The 18,509-nt window shown below is 47.6% G+C and overlaps 1 protein-coding gene across 1 annotated transcript in view; it reads right to left on the bottom strand.

Annotated features, from left to right (window-relative positions):
- LOC142767856 (glutathione hydrolase-like YwrD proenzyme) overlaps positions 1-18,509 on the bottom strand; it is a 97,361-nt gene that overhangs the window by 40,997 nt on the left and 37,855 nt on the right. The window contains exons 6-7 of the mRNA XM_075870103.1: positions 17,978-18,197; positions 2,775-3,027 (exon numbers count right to left, since the gene is read on the bottom strand). Coding sequence (XP_075726218.1) covers positions 2,775-3,027; positions 17,978-18,197 — 473 coding nt within the window. The remainder of the gene's footprint in view (positions 1-2,774; positions 3,028-17,977; positions 18,198-18,509) is intronic.

The following is an 18,509-nucleotide window of genomic DNA, read 5'->3' as shown; positions in this document are numbered from 1 at the left end:
ACTTATGACCACGACGGAGAACAGTGCAGATACCCTTGACATCAGTTTTGCTGCGGTCTCTCACACGTTTCCTGACGCCAATAGTTTCAAACGAGAGTAATTGAATGATTTATATTTAGACTCATTGTTCGTTGACGCTCGGAATCTCAAAGACAGTGGTCGCTTTCGCATTCATCATGGACTATTGTGGAAAACAAATTACTCAGCAACTGGCGCACGTTATTTACTGGTTGTACCCCAAAGTGTTCGATGCGACGTTCTCCGTACTATGCACGATGATCCAACGTCAGGACACCTTGGGTTCATTCGCACCCTGCATCGAGTGCAGCAGCGTTTTTACCGGCCCGAATGCGAGATTTTACAAAACAATACGTTTCGAGCTGCGAGAATTGCCAGTGCTACAAACTACCTACCAGTGCACTGCACAGGCTTCTTCATCCCGTAGAACCGCCTACTAGGCCTTCCGAGCAAGTGGGCATCGACATATTGGGCCCGTTTCCACGATCTTCGAACAACAACTGCTGGATAATAGTGTGCGTCGACCACCTTACGAGATACGCCGAAACCGCTGCGATACCATCTTTTACAGCTAATGGCGTCGCAGCCTTTTTTTTACGCTTCGTTGTTCTTCACCATGGTCCACCTCAAGTAATCATTAGTGACCGTGGTCGCCAATTCGTCGCGGACGCTGTGGAAGAATTGCTTCTCCTTTGCACTTCACAGTTCAGACATTCGACACCATACTATCCCCAGACGAATGGTCTCGTAGAACGTACCAATCGAACTCCTACTAACATGCTCGCAATGTTTGTCGCGTCCGCTCACAAAATATGGGATGAGATCTTACCATTTATTACTTATGCCTACAGTACAGCGAAGCACGAGACCACGGACTTCACGCTTTTCTACCTGCTCTACGCTCGATCAACACGCAGCTTCCTTGATACAATCCTCCTATTTAAGCTACATAGCGATCAGTCCGTGGCCGAACTTATGTGCCGGGCTGAAGAAGCCCGCCAAATTGCTTGCTTGCGAACACTGGCATCACAAGATCGCTCCAAGCAACGATACGATCAACGCCATGATGCCATTTCATTCCGCAAAGGTGAATTCGTGTGGTTGTGGACCCCCCAACGAAAACCTGGTTTATGTCAGAAGTGTTTACCGCAGTACACCGGCCCCTACGTCACTGTAGATCGCTTGACTGACTTGACGTACGTTGTGGCACGCTTGACGACACCTTCTCGTCGGTCAAATCGAACGCAGTTGGTGCACGTGGCTCGCCTCAAAAAGTTTCATCCCTCCAGTGACATAAACTCGCCCAGCGGGCTTCATCTGTGAACGGGGCATTGCTACGGTATGAGCCGGGCTGTAGTATGTGCCGGGGAGGTAGAAGAGGAAGACGACGTTGTCTGGTGCGGCCTGAGGACTCTATCTTTACCGCGACTGCCGAACTTCATCCTCACCCTGTAAATAAATCCACCTATCCTTTAATTCAACCGTAACAATATTATTCTTCAGTCATTGTTTCATAAAATATTTGCTTGTCAAAAATATTACATGCAGTATGACGTCATGGCATGGTTGAACGATTGTAAACTATGTATCAGTCGCTAGAAGCATCACAGCACTATAGGTCACCACTCTTGCTATTTGGGTACGGTGCGGTACTGCTGTTGCGGAATACACGCATCAATCCGGCCATGGTTGTCCCATTTCGGGGGAGGCGAAATGGTAGAGTCAAACTCTCAATGTTGATTTTTAACAATTTAAGAACTTAGCTGCTATGCTTCCGCTGTTGTACACGGTCCGCGATGCCTCGACTGCAAGGTAATGAATATACATGAATACGGGTTGTCAGTGCAGCCAACGTTACAAAAAGTGGTCATGTTTTCTTCAGAGCAGCTGATGCCTTGAAGAATGCAAAACTACTTTAGGGCACCTTGGCTCCAGTGGCGGCTGGTGTTAAAACATGTGTCATCATTTCAGGCTTTCGTTTTCTTTTAAACTACTACAAGGTTACCAGTTAAACTGGAGCTTCCCTTCTGTAATGTCCGATCAAAGAGTGAAAGGACGGCGCTGCTCAAAAACAAACAAACCCATTTAAAATTACAGGCGTTTCCGCTCCCGCATGTGGGTCTTGTTCACGATCTTTAAATCATTCGGAAAATCACGAACAGGGTCCTCTTAGCACAGCAGCAAGCTCTTATTTATGGTCTTTTTTTAGTGTCATCTTCCTTGCATCTTTTCACCATGATTTTTCCCGATCAGGTTGCTTGTATTCGTTCATATCGAAACAGTACAAAAGCATATTAGAAAGAAAGACTAAACAAGCACTCGTCTTGTTTAGTTAGGTTGTTTAGTAATTGTCGTGTTGTTTAATAACTTTCGTTTTGATTAGTCTTCCTTTGTTATGCGTCTCGGCACTATTTAAATATAGACACAAGCCAACTAGCTCAACTCTCTCTTTTGCTTGAGTTTTACTCGAACTCTTCGTTTTCACGATAACATCAACTAAAATTTTGCTCTGAAGCCTATCGACTCAAAACAATTTACAGCCCTTGCTTTACTTGACAAGTCGTGCTTCATAATTTGTCCTGCTCGCTTCATAAAGCGACTGTCCTTGATACTGTATGTTCTACACAGACTTGACCAAACGAACAAGAGCTTCAGTTTTGCGCACTTCGAACTTTTTTAAACGACCATGCGTCTCCACAAGCGGAATTTCAAGCATTCTTTTGCACTGTTGCTGGGGCGATTAAGACACAGCATACCTTTTAGTCCAACTCGGTCAAGGATATTCAGGACCTGGAGAAGAACAGCGCCCTGCGTAGGAAGCGGTGTCGTGTGGACTTCAACGTCTCGGTACGTGGTTGACACGGGCTCAACCTCGAGCGGCTCCGTAGAGTTCATGTGGTTGGAAAGATCCTGGGTGGACATAACCCCACCCGCCTGCTGCACAGCTTCTGCAATATCTTTAGCCACGGCACCCTCATACACCACCTCTGGCCCATGTTTGCCGAGCTCCTGTGACAAAAAGTTACTTCGCTCAGCCATATTTTACAATTCTTCATTGTTCTTGAACAACTGACGACACAATTTTCGCTGTCCCTTGAATTAGGCTCCCAGTAACTTCTGTATATCAACCAAGTACTATAAAATAGCAATCATTGAACTGTTGTCAACAGTTACCCTTGCAATTTCACTTGTACTTACCCCTACGATCGTATAACTTCTAGGTACCGCCGTTTACGTTAATGATGCAACAATAAGCAATACCTTGTTCACTGTCTTGGTATGTTTTTGAAACGCTACTACCTGGCTTTAAAAAGTAGCCACATTCTCGAAGACCTCCATATACCACCTAGATATAACAGACCTGAATTTCAGCCGACCAGCTAACCTGGACCGCCCGATTCAGAAGTCCTTCCACCATACACTGCTCTGCTTCAAGAATCCAGGCACCTTCAATGCGTATTTGCGATACCGCGAATCAATATCCCAGATGCAGCCTCTATTAATGAGCATTACGCCAATTTTAAGGTTCGGTTTCTTTCTGGGTACATTATTCTGACGCCTACGATTCTCCAACATTATCCAGTACTTTGTTCTTTAGCCGATTTCACAAAATGTGTTGGACTGATACAATACATGCCAGCTGTATCATAGACATTTTTCATTATTCAGTTCATAGGCATAGGGGGACCTAAAAAAAAGCTCGTGTCTTTAGTACATATGGATTATTAATACCATAGGTTTCCGTATTAAGCTTTTCTAAGGGAAGAAAAGTATTGGCAGGAGGGCTCTGGTTGCAAGGTAAAGGAAAAAGAAAAGAACCATTGACAGGTTATTGCTGGTTCTGTAATGGTCCTGTGTCATTTGCCCACCGCAGATTAGTTCGGGCTGCTTTTATGAGGTTCTATATTTATTTAGAAGCTGCGTGGTTCATACGGGTAGTTTTTCGTTTGCTTGTTTTTTTTTCGAACGCAAGACAAATGCTCAGATGTTTCTAAAAACTTCTACGCTTCGAGTTTTAAAATGAAACGTGACGGTGCGTCCTAGATCCGATTGCTTGACATGCTTCATTTTTCGATGAGCACTTCTACTGCAGCGCCAACGTCTCTGCTCGTCCCAGATTATTGTGTAATCTTTTATGGGGCCTTATTCTGAGATAACCCTATTGAAGATATGTCAACTATGGGGAATAATGGATTCCACGATCTATAATTACTGCACATTAGGGTCCCGGATAAGGTGCCTCATGGTGTATGGTGTTGGGTCCTCGTGTGTGACGGATGTTGGAGAATAAAGCAGCACAAAACGCCTACAAACAATCAGATCCAATGCGCTCAGTCGCCACGCATAAATAAGAACATAGAAGGCCAACAAAACTTGTGCTGATCTCTTCGTCATGCGAATCGCTATAACACGAACGTGAAACGTTCACAAGGAAGGATTTGAATGTTCCCTGCACATTGATGTAAAAGATGGTACACAATGTGCTCCGTACACCGACCAGATGAACTGCGTTTCTTCCACAGCTTTGTATAGAATTCGTTGACATTGGCTGTTAGGAGCCTACCGAAAAACGATGCGCACATGCGTCTCCAGTGTAGCCCAGCTACAATGCACTCAATCATGCATGAGGGGAGACACGCGTATCGTGTTCAATTTTGACTGACCGCGTCTCGTTATTGTTATTTGTATCGGCTAGACTTTAAGTATAGGTGCTGCAGTGACTCATAGGACCATTTAACGTGAACGCAGCCGCGTCGACGCTTAGTGATACATCATCATTCCGACAAAAAACATCAATCAATAAACAACCCTTTTTTTGATAGATAATTGTGGTAGCTGTAGTAGTTAATGGTGAGAGCGCTATCGAAGATATTGGTGTGACAGTGAGGAGAGATATCACGGAATGGACGTTGAACTTGGGCAAAGTCGCCTACTGGCGGCATTTTAGAATATGGAATGCCACTGCCAGAATGGAGAAGAACGCAACCTTCGTCGTACCTACGCTGTTGGCCACCGTGACTTTTCGTGGGGTAAGCGTGAATCGAAAACACGGAATGAATTAAGATGGCGCTAACGGATGTTTGCAAAACTTTACTGCAAGACCTGGGGGGCAGGACTCAAAGTGCAGTGGACCGCTTCCACGTCGGGAGAGTCATGCCAAGCTCGACCACCGCATCGCTATTTTTACAGCGAAAGCTTTCATGACATCACAAGGTGTGCATTCGCTGTAGTTACCCGTCGCCGCCGGTGTTCATAACCACTATCACGAGAAATAAGAAAAGCACTTCGTATTTAGCAACACCAAGAACATGATGGGATCCAAACCACGGTCTTCTGCGTACCAGCCTAGTGTTCTACAACTGAGCCAAGTCTGCGCTAGAAAAGTTCGTTCCATACTGACCCTGGAGAGATTTGATGTCAGCGAAAGTGCCGTGTTATTATATTGAAGCGTTTTAGAACAACCGAAAGCCAACGAGGACAGGAACCTGGAGGGAAAGGAAAGGCAAAGATATTTAACCATTTTAGAGCGACTGGTATGCTACGCTACACTGGGAGCAGGGACGAGGGAGTTTGAAAGATAGGGAGAGAAAAAGAGAGGAGAGCACGCGCACTCAGTCACGCGTCGCAGGAACCTTAACACTATTAGTATGTAAACACCACTTCAAGTTCGTTGCCTTCAAGAAGCTGAGAACTGCTTGCGTCGCCTTCACTCGCGATAAACTCTGGACGACATTTCAAGTGGTGTCTGCCGTCACTGGTCTGCGATTCATGCGGGCTAGCGCCACTGCAATAAATTTTCTGTGCGCATTGTAGCGAAGACAGTCGCAGAAGATGTGCTGTAATGTTTACAGCTACCACTGTAGTCACAGAAGAAACTGTAGGCTTATGCCACAGGAGCGAAAGAAAGACACGCTTGAACGATAACCGATGCCAGCCAGGAACGCGAGCCGTGGCTTCACGTGCCACGGCCTAGCGCCTTCTTTATTTTCCTCTGTCGCCATCGCGCGCTCTCTGGTTTGCGCGCCGCCCGAACGAGGGCGCTACATGGCCCTCCGTGTAGACTGGAAGTCGGAATGTGACATGCCGTTTGTGGTGTTCCAACGGAAGATCAGTCGTAGATGAGAGGCTTTCTAGGGCGGTCTCCAGGTACGCCGGCTTGAGTCGGTCCAAGCTGACTGTCTCTTCACGGCCGTTCTGAAGTAGAGTGGCAGTTTTGGCGGTGCGGTGAAGGATGCGGAATGGTCCGTTGTAGGCTTGTGTTATAGGTGGTCTGACCGCGTCGTGGCGCACGAAAACATGTGTTGCAGTGGCCAGATCAGGGTGGACGAATATGGTCTTGTGTTCGGAAGGTCTGGGTGGAGTGGGCCGGAGGTCTTGAACGCAGTCGAGGAGGCGCTGTAGGAATTGCTGTGGCTGGTCTGGTAGCTTCGTTGACGTGAAGAAATCTCCCGGAAGCCGTAGAGAAGTGCCATACACCAGCTCTGCTGTTGAGCACTGCAGGTCTGCCCGGATGACAGCTCGTAAACCTAAGAGCACCAGTGGCAAGGCATCAACCCAGGTGGCTCTATTGAGGCGGGTAGTCAAGGCGGTCTTCAGTTGTCGGTGAAGGCGTTCCACCATGCCGTTGGCGCAGGGATGATAAGACGTGGTACGGCAATGTCTGGCTCCAAGGATGCGATTAAGGCAAGTAAACAGCGAGGACTCATACTGACGTCCACGGTCTGTTGTCACGGTGCCAGGACAGCCAAAACGGGATACCCACGTAGAAATGAAAACGCGGGCAACTGTCTCGGCTGTGATATCTTGAATGGGAACAGCCTCTGGCCAGCGTGTGAAGCGATCGACCATGGTCAGTCAGCACGTAAAACGAGCATCCTTCCAGGAAATGCCGAAAGTGCTGTATTGCAGCGTAGATGGCTAGTAGTTCCCGGCCAAAGACGCTGTAGCGGGTCTCAGCAGGAAGTAGCTTCCGAGAGTAAAACGACAAGGGTCTCCACTCGGAGTTAATGCACTGCTGTAAGACGGCTCCGACGGCCACGCTGGATGCGTCCACCATCAACCGAGTAGGGGCGTTGCTGCGTGGATGAATAAGAAGCACGGCGTTAGCGACCACTTGCTTAGCAGCAGCAAAGGCGGCCTGGGCCTCTGACGACCAAGGAATGGCGGAGGACGGGCCGGCGGTCGACCGAAGGAGGTCGGTGAGCGGTCGTAGCAGTTCGGCACAGTGTGGTATGAAGCGCCTGGAAAAATTCACAAGCCCCAGGAATTGGCGTAATTGGCGCAGTGTTGTAGGCTGAGGATAATCCTGAATTGCTTTAACGTGGGACCGGAGAGGGCGTATTCCTTTGGATGATATGTGATGGCCCAAGAACTCGAGCTCAGATGCGCCGAAAGTACACTTAGAGGCGTTCACAACGAGGCCGTACTGCTGAAGACGTTGGAACAGAGCGTGTAGATGGTGCTCATGATCTTCAGGTGTGCGGCTGGCGATGAGGACATCGTCAAGGTACGCAAACACAGTAGGAAGACCCCGTGTGACCTCAGAAATGAACCGCTGGAAAGTTTGAGCCGAATTGCGGAGTCCAAAAGGCATCCGCACGTATTCAAACAACCCAAAGGGCGTCGTGATGGCGGTCTTAGGTATGTCGGCGGGCTCGACAGGAATCTGGTGGTACGCCTTAACAAGGTCCACTTTGCTGAAAATTGTGCAGCCGTCGAGGCGCGATGTAAAATCCTGGATGTGAGGTAGAGGATAGCTGTCGTGGACAGTCTTGGCGTTCAACGCTCGATAGTCCCCACAAGGACGCCAGTCACCAGGATCACGCTTTGGCACCAAATGCAGCGGGGAAGCCCAAGCGCTTGACGACGGGCGGATAATGCCAAGCTGCAGCATGTGGTCAAACTCCCGTTTAGCAATAGCTAGGCGGTCTCCGAACAGGCGGCGTGGTCGAGCGGCTGCCGGTGGACCCCGGGTGACGATGTGGTGTGTCACCGTATGTTTAGGCGGCTGAGTGAGGTTGCACGGTTTAGTTAGCTCCGGGAAACTCGCCAAGATTTTTTCGAACGGTGAGGAAGTTATCAGCATGCGGATGGCCATTGGAGCGATGTCGGACAGGACTCCCGAGATGGAGAGACGAGTCTTACAATCTATGAGGCGGCGCCGCCGCACGCTGACGTCCAAATCGAAGTATGAGAGGTAGTCCGAGCCGATGATCGGTTGAACCACGTCTGCGATGACGAAAACCCACCGGAAAATGCGGCGAAGGCCAAAGTCGAGGGTGAGAGATCGGAGCCCATACGTTGCTATAGACGAGGCGTTGGCAGCACGAAGCACTTGCCCCTGTGACTTTGAACGATCAGCCTTAGTCGGGGGCACAACGCTAATTTCCGCGCCCGTATCTATAAGGAACCTGGTGCCCGATAGCTGGTCCGTGACCATGAAAAGGCGGCTGGGACGAGAAGGGAGATCACACGCCGCCGTCAGTGATCCCGGCAGGCGTTTCCCTGCCACGAACATGGGGGTGTACACTTCGTGGCTCGGTGTCGGAAACGCCGATGGTACCAGCAGAGGGGTGGAGGGCTGGGACTCCGAGCATCTCGTGTGCGTGGGAGAGCTCGACGACCGGAACGAGGCGAACGAGTCTCTTGCAGGGGGCTCCGGAGTGCGGCAATGGAGGCGGCGAGTTCGTCGATGCGGGCCTCAAGGCGCGAAATCGCTGTGTCTGCTGGTGGTAAGACAGCGTTGACAGATGGGGAGGTCGCTTCATGACCCTGATCGGCGAGCTCCGCCAGGCGGTCGAGATTGACGTCGCCGGCCGCCGCGAGGACGAGGCGGATTGGCTGAGAAAGGCGTTGCAGGAAGAGCTCGCGAAGCACGGCTGAGTGGGCAGAGACGTCGTGTTTCCCAAGAAGCTGTCGCATTCGGCGCAGTAGTTGGGAGGGGCGCCTGTCGCCAAGATCCCCCTCTGCAAGGAGCTGCTGTAGGCGGACGCGTTCCGAAGGCATGAATCGTTCCAGCACCTTGGTTTTAAGGTGCTGATATGGCGTGGTGTCCGAGGGGTTGGAGAGGACGTCGGAAAGCTCGCTGGCAACGTCAGGAGGAAGGACGGAGGCTACGTGGTAGTAGCGTGTCGTTTCCGAGGCGATGCGGTACAGGGAGAATTGCGCCTCGACCTGATGAAACCAAACTTGCGGGTCCTGTGGCCAGAAAGATGGGAGACGCAGTTGCACGGCCGAGACGTCCTGCGGACGTGAGGCTTGTTCGGTTGAGGGTGCATTCGAGTCAGTCATTGTCATCGTCCGAGGTCACCACTTGTAGGCTTATGCCACAGGAGCGAAAGAAAGACACGCCTGAACGATAACCGATGCCAGCCAGGAACGCGAGCCGTGGCTTCACGTGCCACGGCCTAGCGCGGCTCCTCTTCAGGCGTGCAATATAGTGGCGAGATCAGCACGGCCCCGTCGGCCGCCTTCGACGCCGTCTCACGTCTCTCTTCTCTCACCGCTACAAAACTATCAGCCATTTGTTACGATATTTCTTCACGGGTGTAGCCAGTACCACTCTTTTCCAAAAAATTACGAAGATATGCATAGAAAATTTTTGCGTAATAACTATACAAACATTGCTAAATGTTTGTACCTTACCAATACAAAGATCAGGGTATGTTTTAATATGTGAACCAGATTTCTTCTTTTTCACTTATTGTGCGTGGTTTCACACTCCACAAATTATTTGTGTACAAAGGACACTGGAAACAATTAGTTTAAGCATTGGATTAGAGAGGTCAGTGCAACTAATACTTCATATCTGACTGTCACAGCAGCATATGATGACGATTTTCACTCAAAATCTAAATTTTATTCCCACAAGTTTTTATAAAAAACACAATAGACAATTACTTCTGCGTGCAATACATAATAGCCACGGATGCTTCTGTTGACATGCCGCCATAGAAGATGACAACAATGAAGTGTGCACGCGACTGGACTGGCGCTCTGGCACGAGAGCAAGCCGTCGGGCTAATTCACCCTATAATCGGCCAATCCCCGTCTTTGTGTACGAGCCATCTGCAGAGGGAAACAACAACAACAACAACAACAACAACAACAACAACAACAACAACAAAAAACAACATTAACAACAACGCTGGCCAGGAGTGACTCCAACGCCTGGGACCTGCTTTTGAACTTGTTTCCATTTCCTGTGTTCAATAAATTTTCTAGGTGGCTGTACAGACATGACAACTGGAGATGGGGAAGATTGGATTCATCAGCACTCTACCGACGTCAAGGAAATGAAATGGCGACGCCTGCCTTTGGTCAGTTACGCGAATTAAGTGGCCACTGCGACTCCAGGAGATCCCGGCATGGTAGGCTAGAGTTCTTCTTCAAGGCTAACTACATTGCAGACGCACCAAAGAAACGTGTTCATTTGCTAATACCATGCGGGAAACGGACCCGTGACATCGCCTGCGCCCTTGTTTAGCCCAAGCAGCCCAACCAAATGAGCTACGAGGACATAATCGAGATGCTCAAGTCTCCCTTCGATGCACAACCGCCTGAAGAGTTTTGCAGGGCACGACTGCAGTGACGTGACAACGGCACGACGAAACGGTAAGTGATTACATCACGGTGCTCAAGAAGCTCGCGGCAGATTGCAATTTTTGGACAAGCGCAGACACTATGGCGTTTCCGATAATACTGCTTATGGTCGTCATGCTGCGGGATCGTTTTGTTTGCGGTTTTTGGAACGAGCCGGTGTAGCAATGGTTGTTCGCAGAGAGGGACTTGATGTTCAAAAAAGCTTTCGACCTCGCACTTCTACTTGCAAAGGCCGCCGAAGACCAGAAGAACGTGAAAATCGAATGAAAAAAATTCTCGAATCCTGCACAAGTACTGGAAGATAGACAACCAAGGTCACGCGAGTACCTCTGCCCAATAGAAGAAACAACGCTGTTGGCGTTGTAACGCACAAAATAAGTGGACGCTTGCAAGTTCCAGACAGCCTCTTTCAACTACTGCAATAAACGTGGACATATTGAAAAGGTCTGCCTGAAAAGGCGGAAACAGGCAAGGACGAGCAATAGCATCACATATTCCCGACCAGGAACTTCGACAGCTGCGTCGGCACCAGTGACAACTCAGGAGGACTAACCAGACGGGGCTCTTTACGGGCTCAACACCTGAATTGCGTCCGGCACGGAGATGGTCATGACTATGCTACGCGTACATGGCAAGAACAATCAAGACGCGGATGAGTTGAGCAGATTACCATTACAAGAACGTCTCGATGAACCTTGCCCTCCAGGTGACGTAGTATTGTTAGAAGCTTTATCGAGACCTTTATTGGCTTCTACCGAGATAGCATGCCTGACAAAGGAGGGCATCCTGCAGAGGTTCTACAAAGTACGCTGCAGGATGGCGCAGTGCAGAAATAACTGCAGATGAGTTTGCTCCTTACCGTCGACAAGCGACCGCGCTAGCATTTCATCGCGAGTGCATCACACTAGAATCTCGAGAGATCATACTGAACTCAGCTCAATCCCATGCTCTGGCACTTCTGCATGCTGCTCACAGAGGCGTGGTAGCCATGAAGAAGTGTACAAGGAGCTACGTATGGTGGCCCAGAATCGACAAGGGGATCGAGCAAGCGCTGCGACAGTGCTGTGAATGCCAATCAACGCACACAGGAACAGGGTCCGGAGATGGTCCCACCGGCGACCATCCCCAGACACCATGAAATACGGTGCACGTTGACTTCGCGGGGCCACTGCTCGGGCGCACTTGGTTGTTGTGGACGCACACACAAAGGGGTGTATGTCCAGCACTTGACGCAAGCAACATCCGCGGCTGTTATAGACGTGCTCGAAAGCCTCTTTGCGACGTTCGGCATTCTCCGAAAGGTCATCTCCGACAACAGAAAAGCATTCGTCTCCAACGAGATGAAGCAGTCCTGTGCGTCGAACAGCACACAGGCTGCAACCTCACCAATGTTTAACCCTGCTACAAACGGCCAGGCAGAACGCTGTGGCGGAGCTGAAAACAGCACTGCTGAGGAATGCAGATGAGTCCGTACAGTGCCGGCTTGCAAGATTTCTGTATCTGCAACACACGACAAAACTCACTGCCGCAGGAATGCCACCTGCGAGAGTGATGTTTGGACGAAAACCACTCTGCCATCTCGATCTTCTCAAGCGAGGGCGAATAAGCAAATTCCTGAGAGCCAGGAAGCATTGCGAAAATCACGCCGCTTCGCTATGGGAGATAGTGCTTATCCAGCAGTTTTTTTAATGGCACATCTCACGTACAGTGGGAATCGATGATATGCGAAGCACGAAAAAGGTTGATATGTCACTTTAAAATCAACACAACGTTAGGAGGTGGAGGTAAATGATGCCGTACATGACTTCCGTGTCATGATTATCATGCATGGATGTGTCGCTTACTTTCGTCATCTATTTACGTCACGTGACATCAAATTCAGTATATGTAGAGCTAGCGAAACGCCCGCAAGCACGCTATGAGCATGGTATGTTGTCATGTCCTTACATGACACGTGCGTCTAGATTATCATGTTTGGACGTGCAATATAATTCATCATCCATTGACGTCTCGTAACACCAAATTTGATACATATGGAGCAAGCAAAACGGCCGCGAGCGCATCGTAAAGGGCCCAATTTACTCAAATGTAGCGCTGACACGCGCTCACGCTGGGCACAGCGACGCTACGTTAGCGAAACGCGAGCGCTCTATAGGGCCAAACCTCATAAGCGCGAAAATGCACGTGACAGCGACGAGCGACGCGTCGTAGATCGTCTTCGCGCGATCAGTCGCTAGCGCAGGCAAACCTCATTCACGCGACGGCTTCGGCGAGCGAACTTCACTGTTGCTGGCGTGAGGCCGTCTACTCGCACGAAGAAAACCGCGTAGCGAGCGGCATGCAATTTAAAAATAAGATATATTGTTGTGTAAAGAAACAGAAAGTGTTTATTATTGCCTTGAAGCACTTTTTTATATGCACATGCATAATAAACATTGCGTTATTTCTTGTTGCGCATACGTGACTCGGGCAGGGTCACGTGCACCTATGTAGTCTTTGTCTTTGCCGGTTTTTCGCTATTGGCTGCTTGAGCCCAGCACTTCCGAAATATGAGCGACGGTTTCCAAATCTAGAGAACCGAGCGATCGCGCGAAAACGAGCACGCGACATGTCGCGCGAGCGCCCTGTTTCGTCGCTCATAGCGTCGCTCGTCGCTGTAGCGTGCATTTTCGCGCTTATGAGGTTAGGCCCATACTCTTACGCCAGGCACGACCAGCGGCCGTCGGCGCAGCCCGACAGCAACCGGTGCAAAATGCGACAAGCTGCATTTCATGCCAATGCGTTAACCAGACAACACTGCGTCTTTTTCTTTTCGTGACGGATGTATGCCAGACGCGCTGAAACGTGCATGCGTCAAAGCAACGAAGCGTGTGTGCGCCTGCGCGTATACGCCGGTGTTGCCTAGCGCGGCAACACCGGCGTGACGCAACGAAATGAACGCCAGCGAGCGCGCGCACCACGTCACGTCGAAATGTATTGGCGCCTTGACGGCGGCATGCAGCCATGTTCTCACATGACACGCATCTCATGATTACCGTGTTTGAACACGTCACATACCTTCGACCTCTATTTATGTGACGTAATACCAAATTTGGCAAATGAAGCTAGTGAAACGGCCGCCAGCATATCATGAGCGTGGCATGTAGTTATTTTGTTACATGACGTGGCATCTCATGATTATCATGTTTGCACCAGTCATGAACCTTCGTCATTCATTCACGTACCGTAATACCCAATTGGGTATGTGTGATGCTAGCGAGACTGCCACGAGTGCATCATGAGCATGGCATATATTCACGTTGTTACATGACATGCATGTCATGACTTTCATGTTAGGGTCTGTTGCTTGTCTTCGCCACGCAAATGTCATACCATACCAGTTTTTCAACATGACTTGTGAACGAAACAACCGCAAGAGCTGCAGGACCATGAAATGTAAATCATGACATTCATGACCTACATGTCATGATTTCCCTGTTATGACTGGTCAAATATGTTTTCATACAGTCATGTTATGCCATACTAAGTTTGGTATCGATACTATTATCGGCCTGGAGAGCTAAAAGTGATAGGTGGTTAGAGCGATAGATAGATAGATAGATAGATAGATAGATAGATAGATCGATAGATAGATAGATAGATAGATAGATAGATCGATCGATAGATAGATAGATAGATAGACAGACAGACAGACAGACAGACAGACAGACAGACAGACAGATAGATAGATAGATAGATAGATAGATAGATAGATAGATAGATAGATAGATAGATAGATAGATAGATAGATAGATAGATAGATAGATAGATAGATAGATAGATAGATAGATAGATAGATAGATAGATAGATAGATAGATAGATAGACAGACAGACAGACAGACAGACAGACAGACAGACAGACAGACAGCAAGACAGATAGATAGATAGATAGATAGATAGATAGATAGATAGATAGATAGATAGATAGATAGATAGATAGATAGATAGATAGATAGATAGATAGATAGATAGATAGATAGATAGATAGATAGATAGATAGATAGATAGATAGATAGATAGATACGCTCAATGTCGCCGAATTTCGCTAAGAAAGGCTTCGCATTTAAAAGCCAGATTGTATTGAAGGGTAAATACTGCTCCGTCTCGGACTATGATCTTGGCTTGTAAAGGTTCGGCGTCACCTCAGTCACATCGGAAAAACGAGTCAGACCAGACAAACAATTCAATCTCGAACAGATTAGAGCGCAGCTGACGATCTCTTGGACGCAACACCAAAAGAAACCACGTTGAGCTCAGCTGGTCAACCACCTTACTTGCCCGAAATAGAGGACGAGACTCTCCGGCAGCCGTCTACATCACAAGCAGTAACCACTCGCCAACTGCAACCACCAGAAGTTAGGCGACCTCCGTACCGCTATGTCTAAGGGAGGAAGAGTGACATGTAGTTTGAAAAGACTGAAAAGACGACAACAACGAACTGCGCACCACACTGGACTGGCGTTACGGTCCCAAGTGGCTGTACAGACGTAATATCTGTGAACAATGAAAGGGCGAGAGTAGGAATTGCCTCCGAATCGCCATATTTCATATGCCATATTTTACTTGTTGGCTGCCATATTTCACTTGTTGTCGATATTGAGCTGTATGCACGTTTCACTTTCGGTGAAATGCTGTTGAACAAAGAAACACACCGTTGCGCAGAAAAAATTGTGTGATTGTATTTGTTCAATAAAGCATACTTATTTGCAAGTCCATGCTCACTCATACGACTCGGAGAAGTGCCGGAGAGTGCGCTTGGCGGGTCTCGATGAGTGAAGCTGTTTGCTGAAAGCCCACGTTGAATCGATGCATACCGCTTCTCGTACTGAGATGGTGCACGAAAATGCTTTACTTAGGTTAAAGTGATCCCAAAGCTGTGCTGTCAACTCATGCGTACTCATTGGACTTTTGTATCCTTAAACCCAGAAACACCAATGACATGTAGACGGACACCATCCGTATACGGTAGGACTAACCTTCGCTGTTAGTCTTACTCGGTGGAACCGAACTCGGAGCAACCGACTTTTGAAGGTCAAAGTTTGTGCCTTTTCGCTCCGGAAGCTTTTTCACTCTAACCTTAAACTGCAGGTTTAGTGCCCGAGTGTGCAAGCGTTGCCCAAGGTGCGTTCCTAGCGGAGCGTTGTCCAGTGGCAGCTGTTTTCTGTTCTCCACGTCGGAAGCTGTGGCGCAGCCAGAACTCAGTAAGTTCTCGTCAACTGCGTGGCGATGTGCAAAATATGTCCCTGTTCACTCCAACAAATCCAAACATACAAACATAGCAATACAGTAAAACATCGTACATGTCAAATTTCGATACGTTCATGCGCAGGACGTGAACCTGCATGGATTTTCTCACGCCTCACAAAACTTAGGGCGATATTCCATTACGCATGATAAAACAAATAAAAAAGCGCGATAGAAAGCGTTATGTTCGTCGCTGCCTTCTACTGACTGCAAGCATATTTTTTTTCCACGTTTGTCAAAAAAAAACAACATTTGAAAAGACGCTGATTATGCACACTAGCATTCGCAATCTATGCGGACGTCATGTAAAAGTCACACAGCTTGCTGACTAATCAATCCACTGAAGCATATTTTGCGTAGCCACCATCAGACATCATTTTCTACTTTCACCATCACTGGCCATATTGAACAAGACAAAGAGTGCTCCATCATCAATGCATCTGCCACTATTTTTTTTTGCTCGACAATCATCAGCCATGCTGACAACCACGGCTTCCAGTTCTCTAATACTTCAATCACATCAACAGCTTTTTTTTCTGTATTATACACCCATTCTGGCATAAATTAATTCAAGAACCTTACTACGGGTCGAATTTAGGTCACAGTTTCAACATACTTGATGCAAGGTCTGACATGACTATTCATACAATCATTTACTTGTGCGTGACAGCGACGTTTCACTACATGTTGGTGATTCTGAATGTAAAATATCATAACATTGAGCACCCTGTACGAGCTCAGACTGATCCAACTTTCTCGCTTTCTACTGTACAGGCTTCTACGCAGAGTCCATGCTGTGTCCTGGCTATAACAAATAAATGAGCAAAAAGTGCTTTCAACAATTCGCGTCTGTCTGTTCAATGGGGACTATAATGCTTGGCGAAGGTTTAAAACAGCTTTACCAGTGAGCAGCCTTCGGGAAAGTTAGTAATAGATTACTTGAGTACGACTGTGAAACATAAAAAACATGGTCTACTGAACACAAGATGCCCCTGGCGCAAATTTTTGACTAAATTTATTCGGTTGCTAAACCACTTCATGTATTGACGCAACATAGACTTCATATGCGGGTACATTGAATAGATAGCCTTCACTGGCTCTCACCATCAAAAAAAATTTGTATTCCTAGCAACGGCATTTTCAAACTCTTAACTGTTGTTTCATTCAATATACAAGCATTTCCAGTCTACATGGCGTCAATATGCAACCCTCTACACGTAAGCACAGTCGATGTTCTTTCAGTGTAAAAAGAGGTTCAGTGGCAAATTTCACTGGCTTTTTTTAGTGGCTAGACCAGTGATGTTTTTATGTATATTTATTGAACATCTTTTATGAGTTTACAATGATTGGGTATAATATTTTGAATTCCACCATGACCCTTAGGTTGGGGTGTTTTGTCCCGTTTGCACGCAACTTGTACTTAATACTCATGTTTTATCTTCCACTTGTTAGCTCCGAACACACTGAAGATGTGTCTGTGAGACTTACACTATCACATGTAATTATGCGCGTTCCAACATCACACCTGCCGGCTGCTTACAAATGCGTTCGCAAATAGCTTAAAGTTGGGACTTGATTTCCAGTACCAAGAAACCATTGTGTTTACCGATGCGTGTCGAAAGCAGAAGAAAATGCAACACAAGATTTTTGGCTTATATCACCACAGCAGTGTTGCTACAATACTCGTGATGTCACAAGTGTCGAATATGTTGAAGTGCGTGCTTATCGCGCTGATAGGTGTTGGAGGAGCTCTTACTACCCCTCTAGTGAAGTCATATACACGTCATGCATCATGCACTATATTGTGGAGAATATGAAACATAAATGATTGCACTCGTATGTGGTAAGACACATGCCTGAATAGCCATGAGGTCAATCTCGAGGCCAGTTTTGTATTGCCCACAATCTTGCTCAGTGCTGCTGTATGTTCTGTTTATTACTTTAGGAGGCTTTGCTTCTACAAAACTGTACAATCTTCACCAGCTAGATTCTCGCATTTTTTTTAATGCAACATCCTACGCGCCAATACAAAAACAGAGAAGTTCATATGTATGGATGCCATGTAGCACTTGCCTTCAATAGTGCTGCCAATCGCCGATTAACCATCGAAGTACCTATTGCCGGCACTTGGTTGTCTTCTCCTAAGAAAAAGCGTCCACCGGGCATTCGCTGAAGATTGTTGAGCATCAGCCGAAAGGTTGCCCATTTGACGTGGTCTATAGGCACTCCGTCTTCGGCATAGCGGATAGCCGGTGCTAACAGCTCGGACATGCTCAACTGCGTGACAAACCAATGATGTTAACGGAAGCGCACCGGCGCTCTAGTGATATTCAAACTACATCTCGTCAGCACTATGATTTTTCGGTGTATATTGCCAACAGATGCTATAATGGCTAATAAGCATCTTTCTACATCTCGTAACGTGGTATATTTGACCAAGGGAACGATAAACTTAACCAGAAACTACGAGGTACCGTACGTTTTGCTGATTCAATTTGACGCATATATTTTGCTGGTTTACGTGTTGCATTTGCATCATTGGCGACCCTTCATGAATTCCTTTCTATTTAAAAATACGAAAGTTCTAGAATTCAAACTATTGCTG

The sequence above is a fragment of the Rhipicephalus microplus genome, chromosome 7 (assembly GCF_043290135.1).
Source record: "Rhipicephalus microplus isolate Deutch F79 chromosome 7, USDA_Rmic, whole genome shotgun sequence".
NCBI lineage: Eukaryota > Metazoa > Arthropoda > Arachnida > Ixodida > Ixodidae > Rhipicephalus > Rhipicephalus microplus.
Note: the sequence above shows the minus strand (reverse complement) of the source record. Positions and strands in the feature narration are given on the sequence as shown.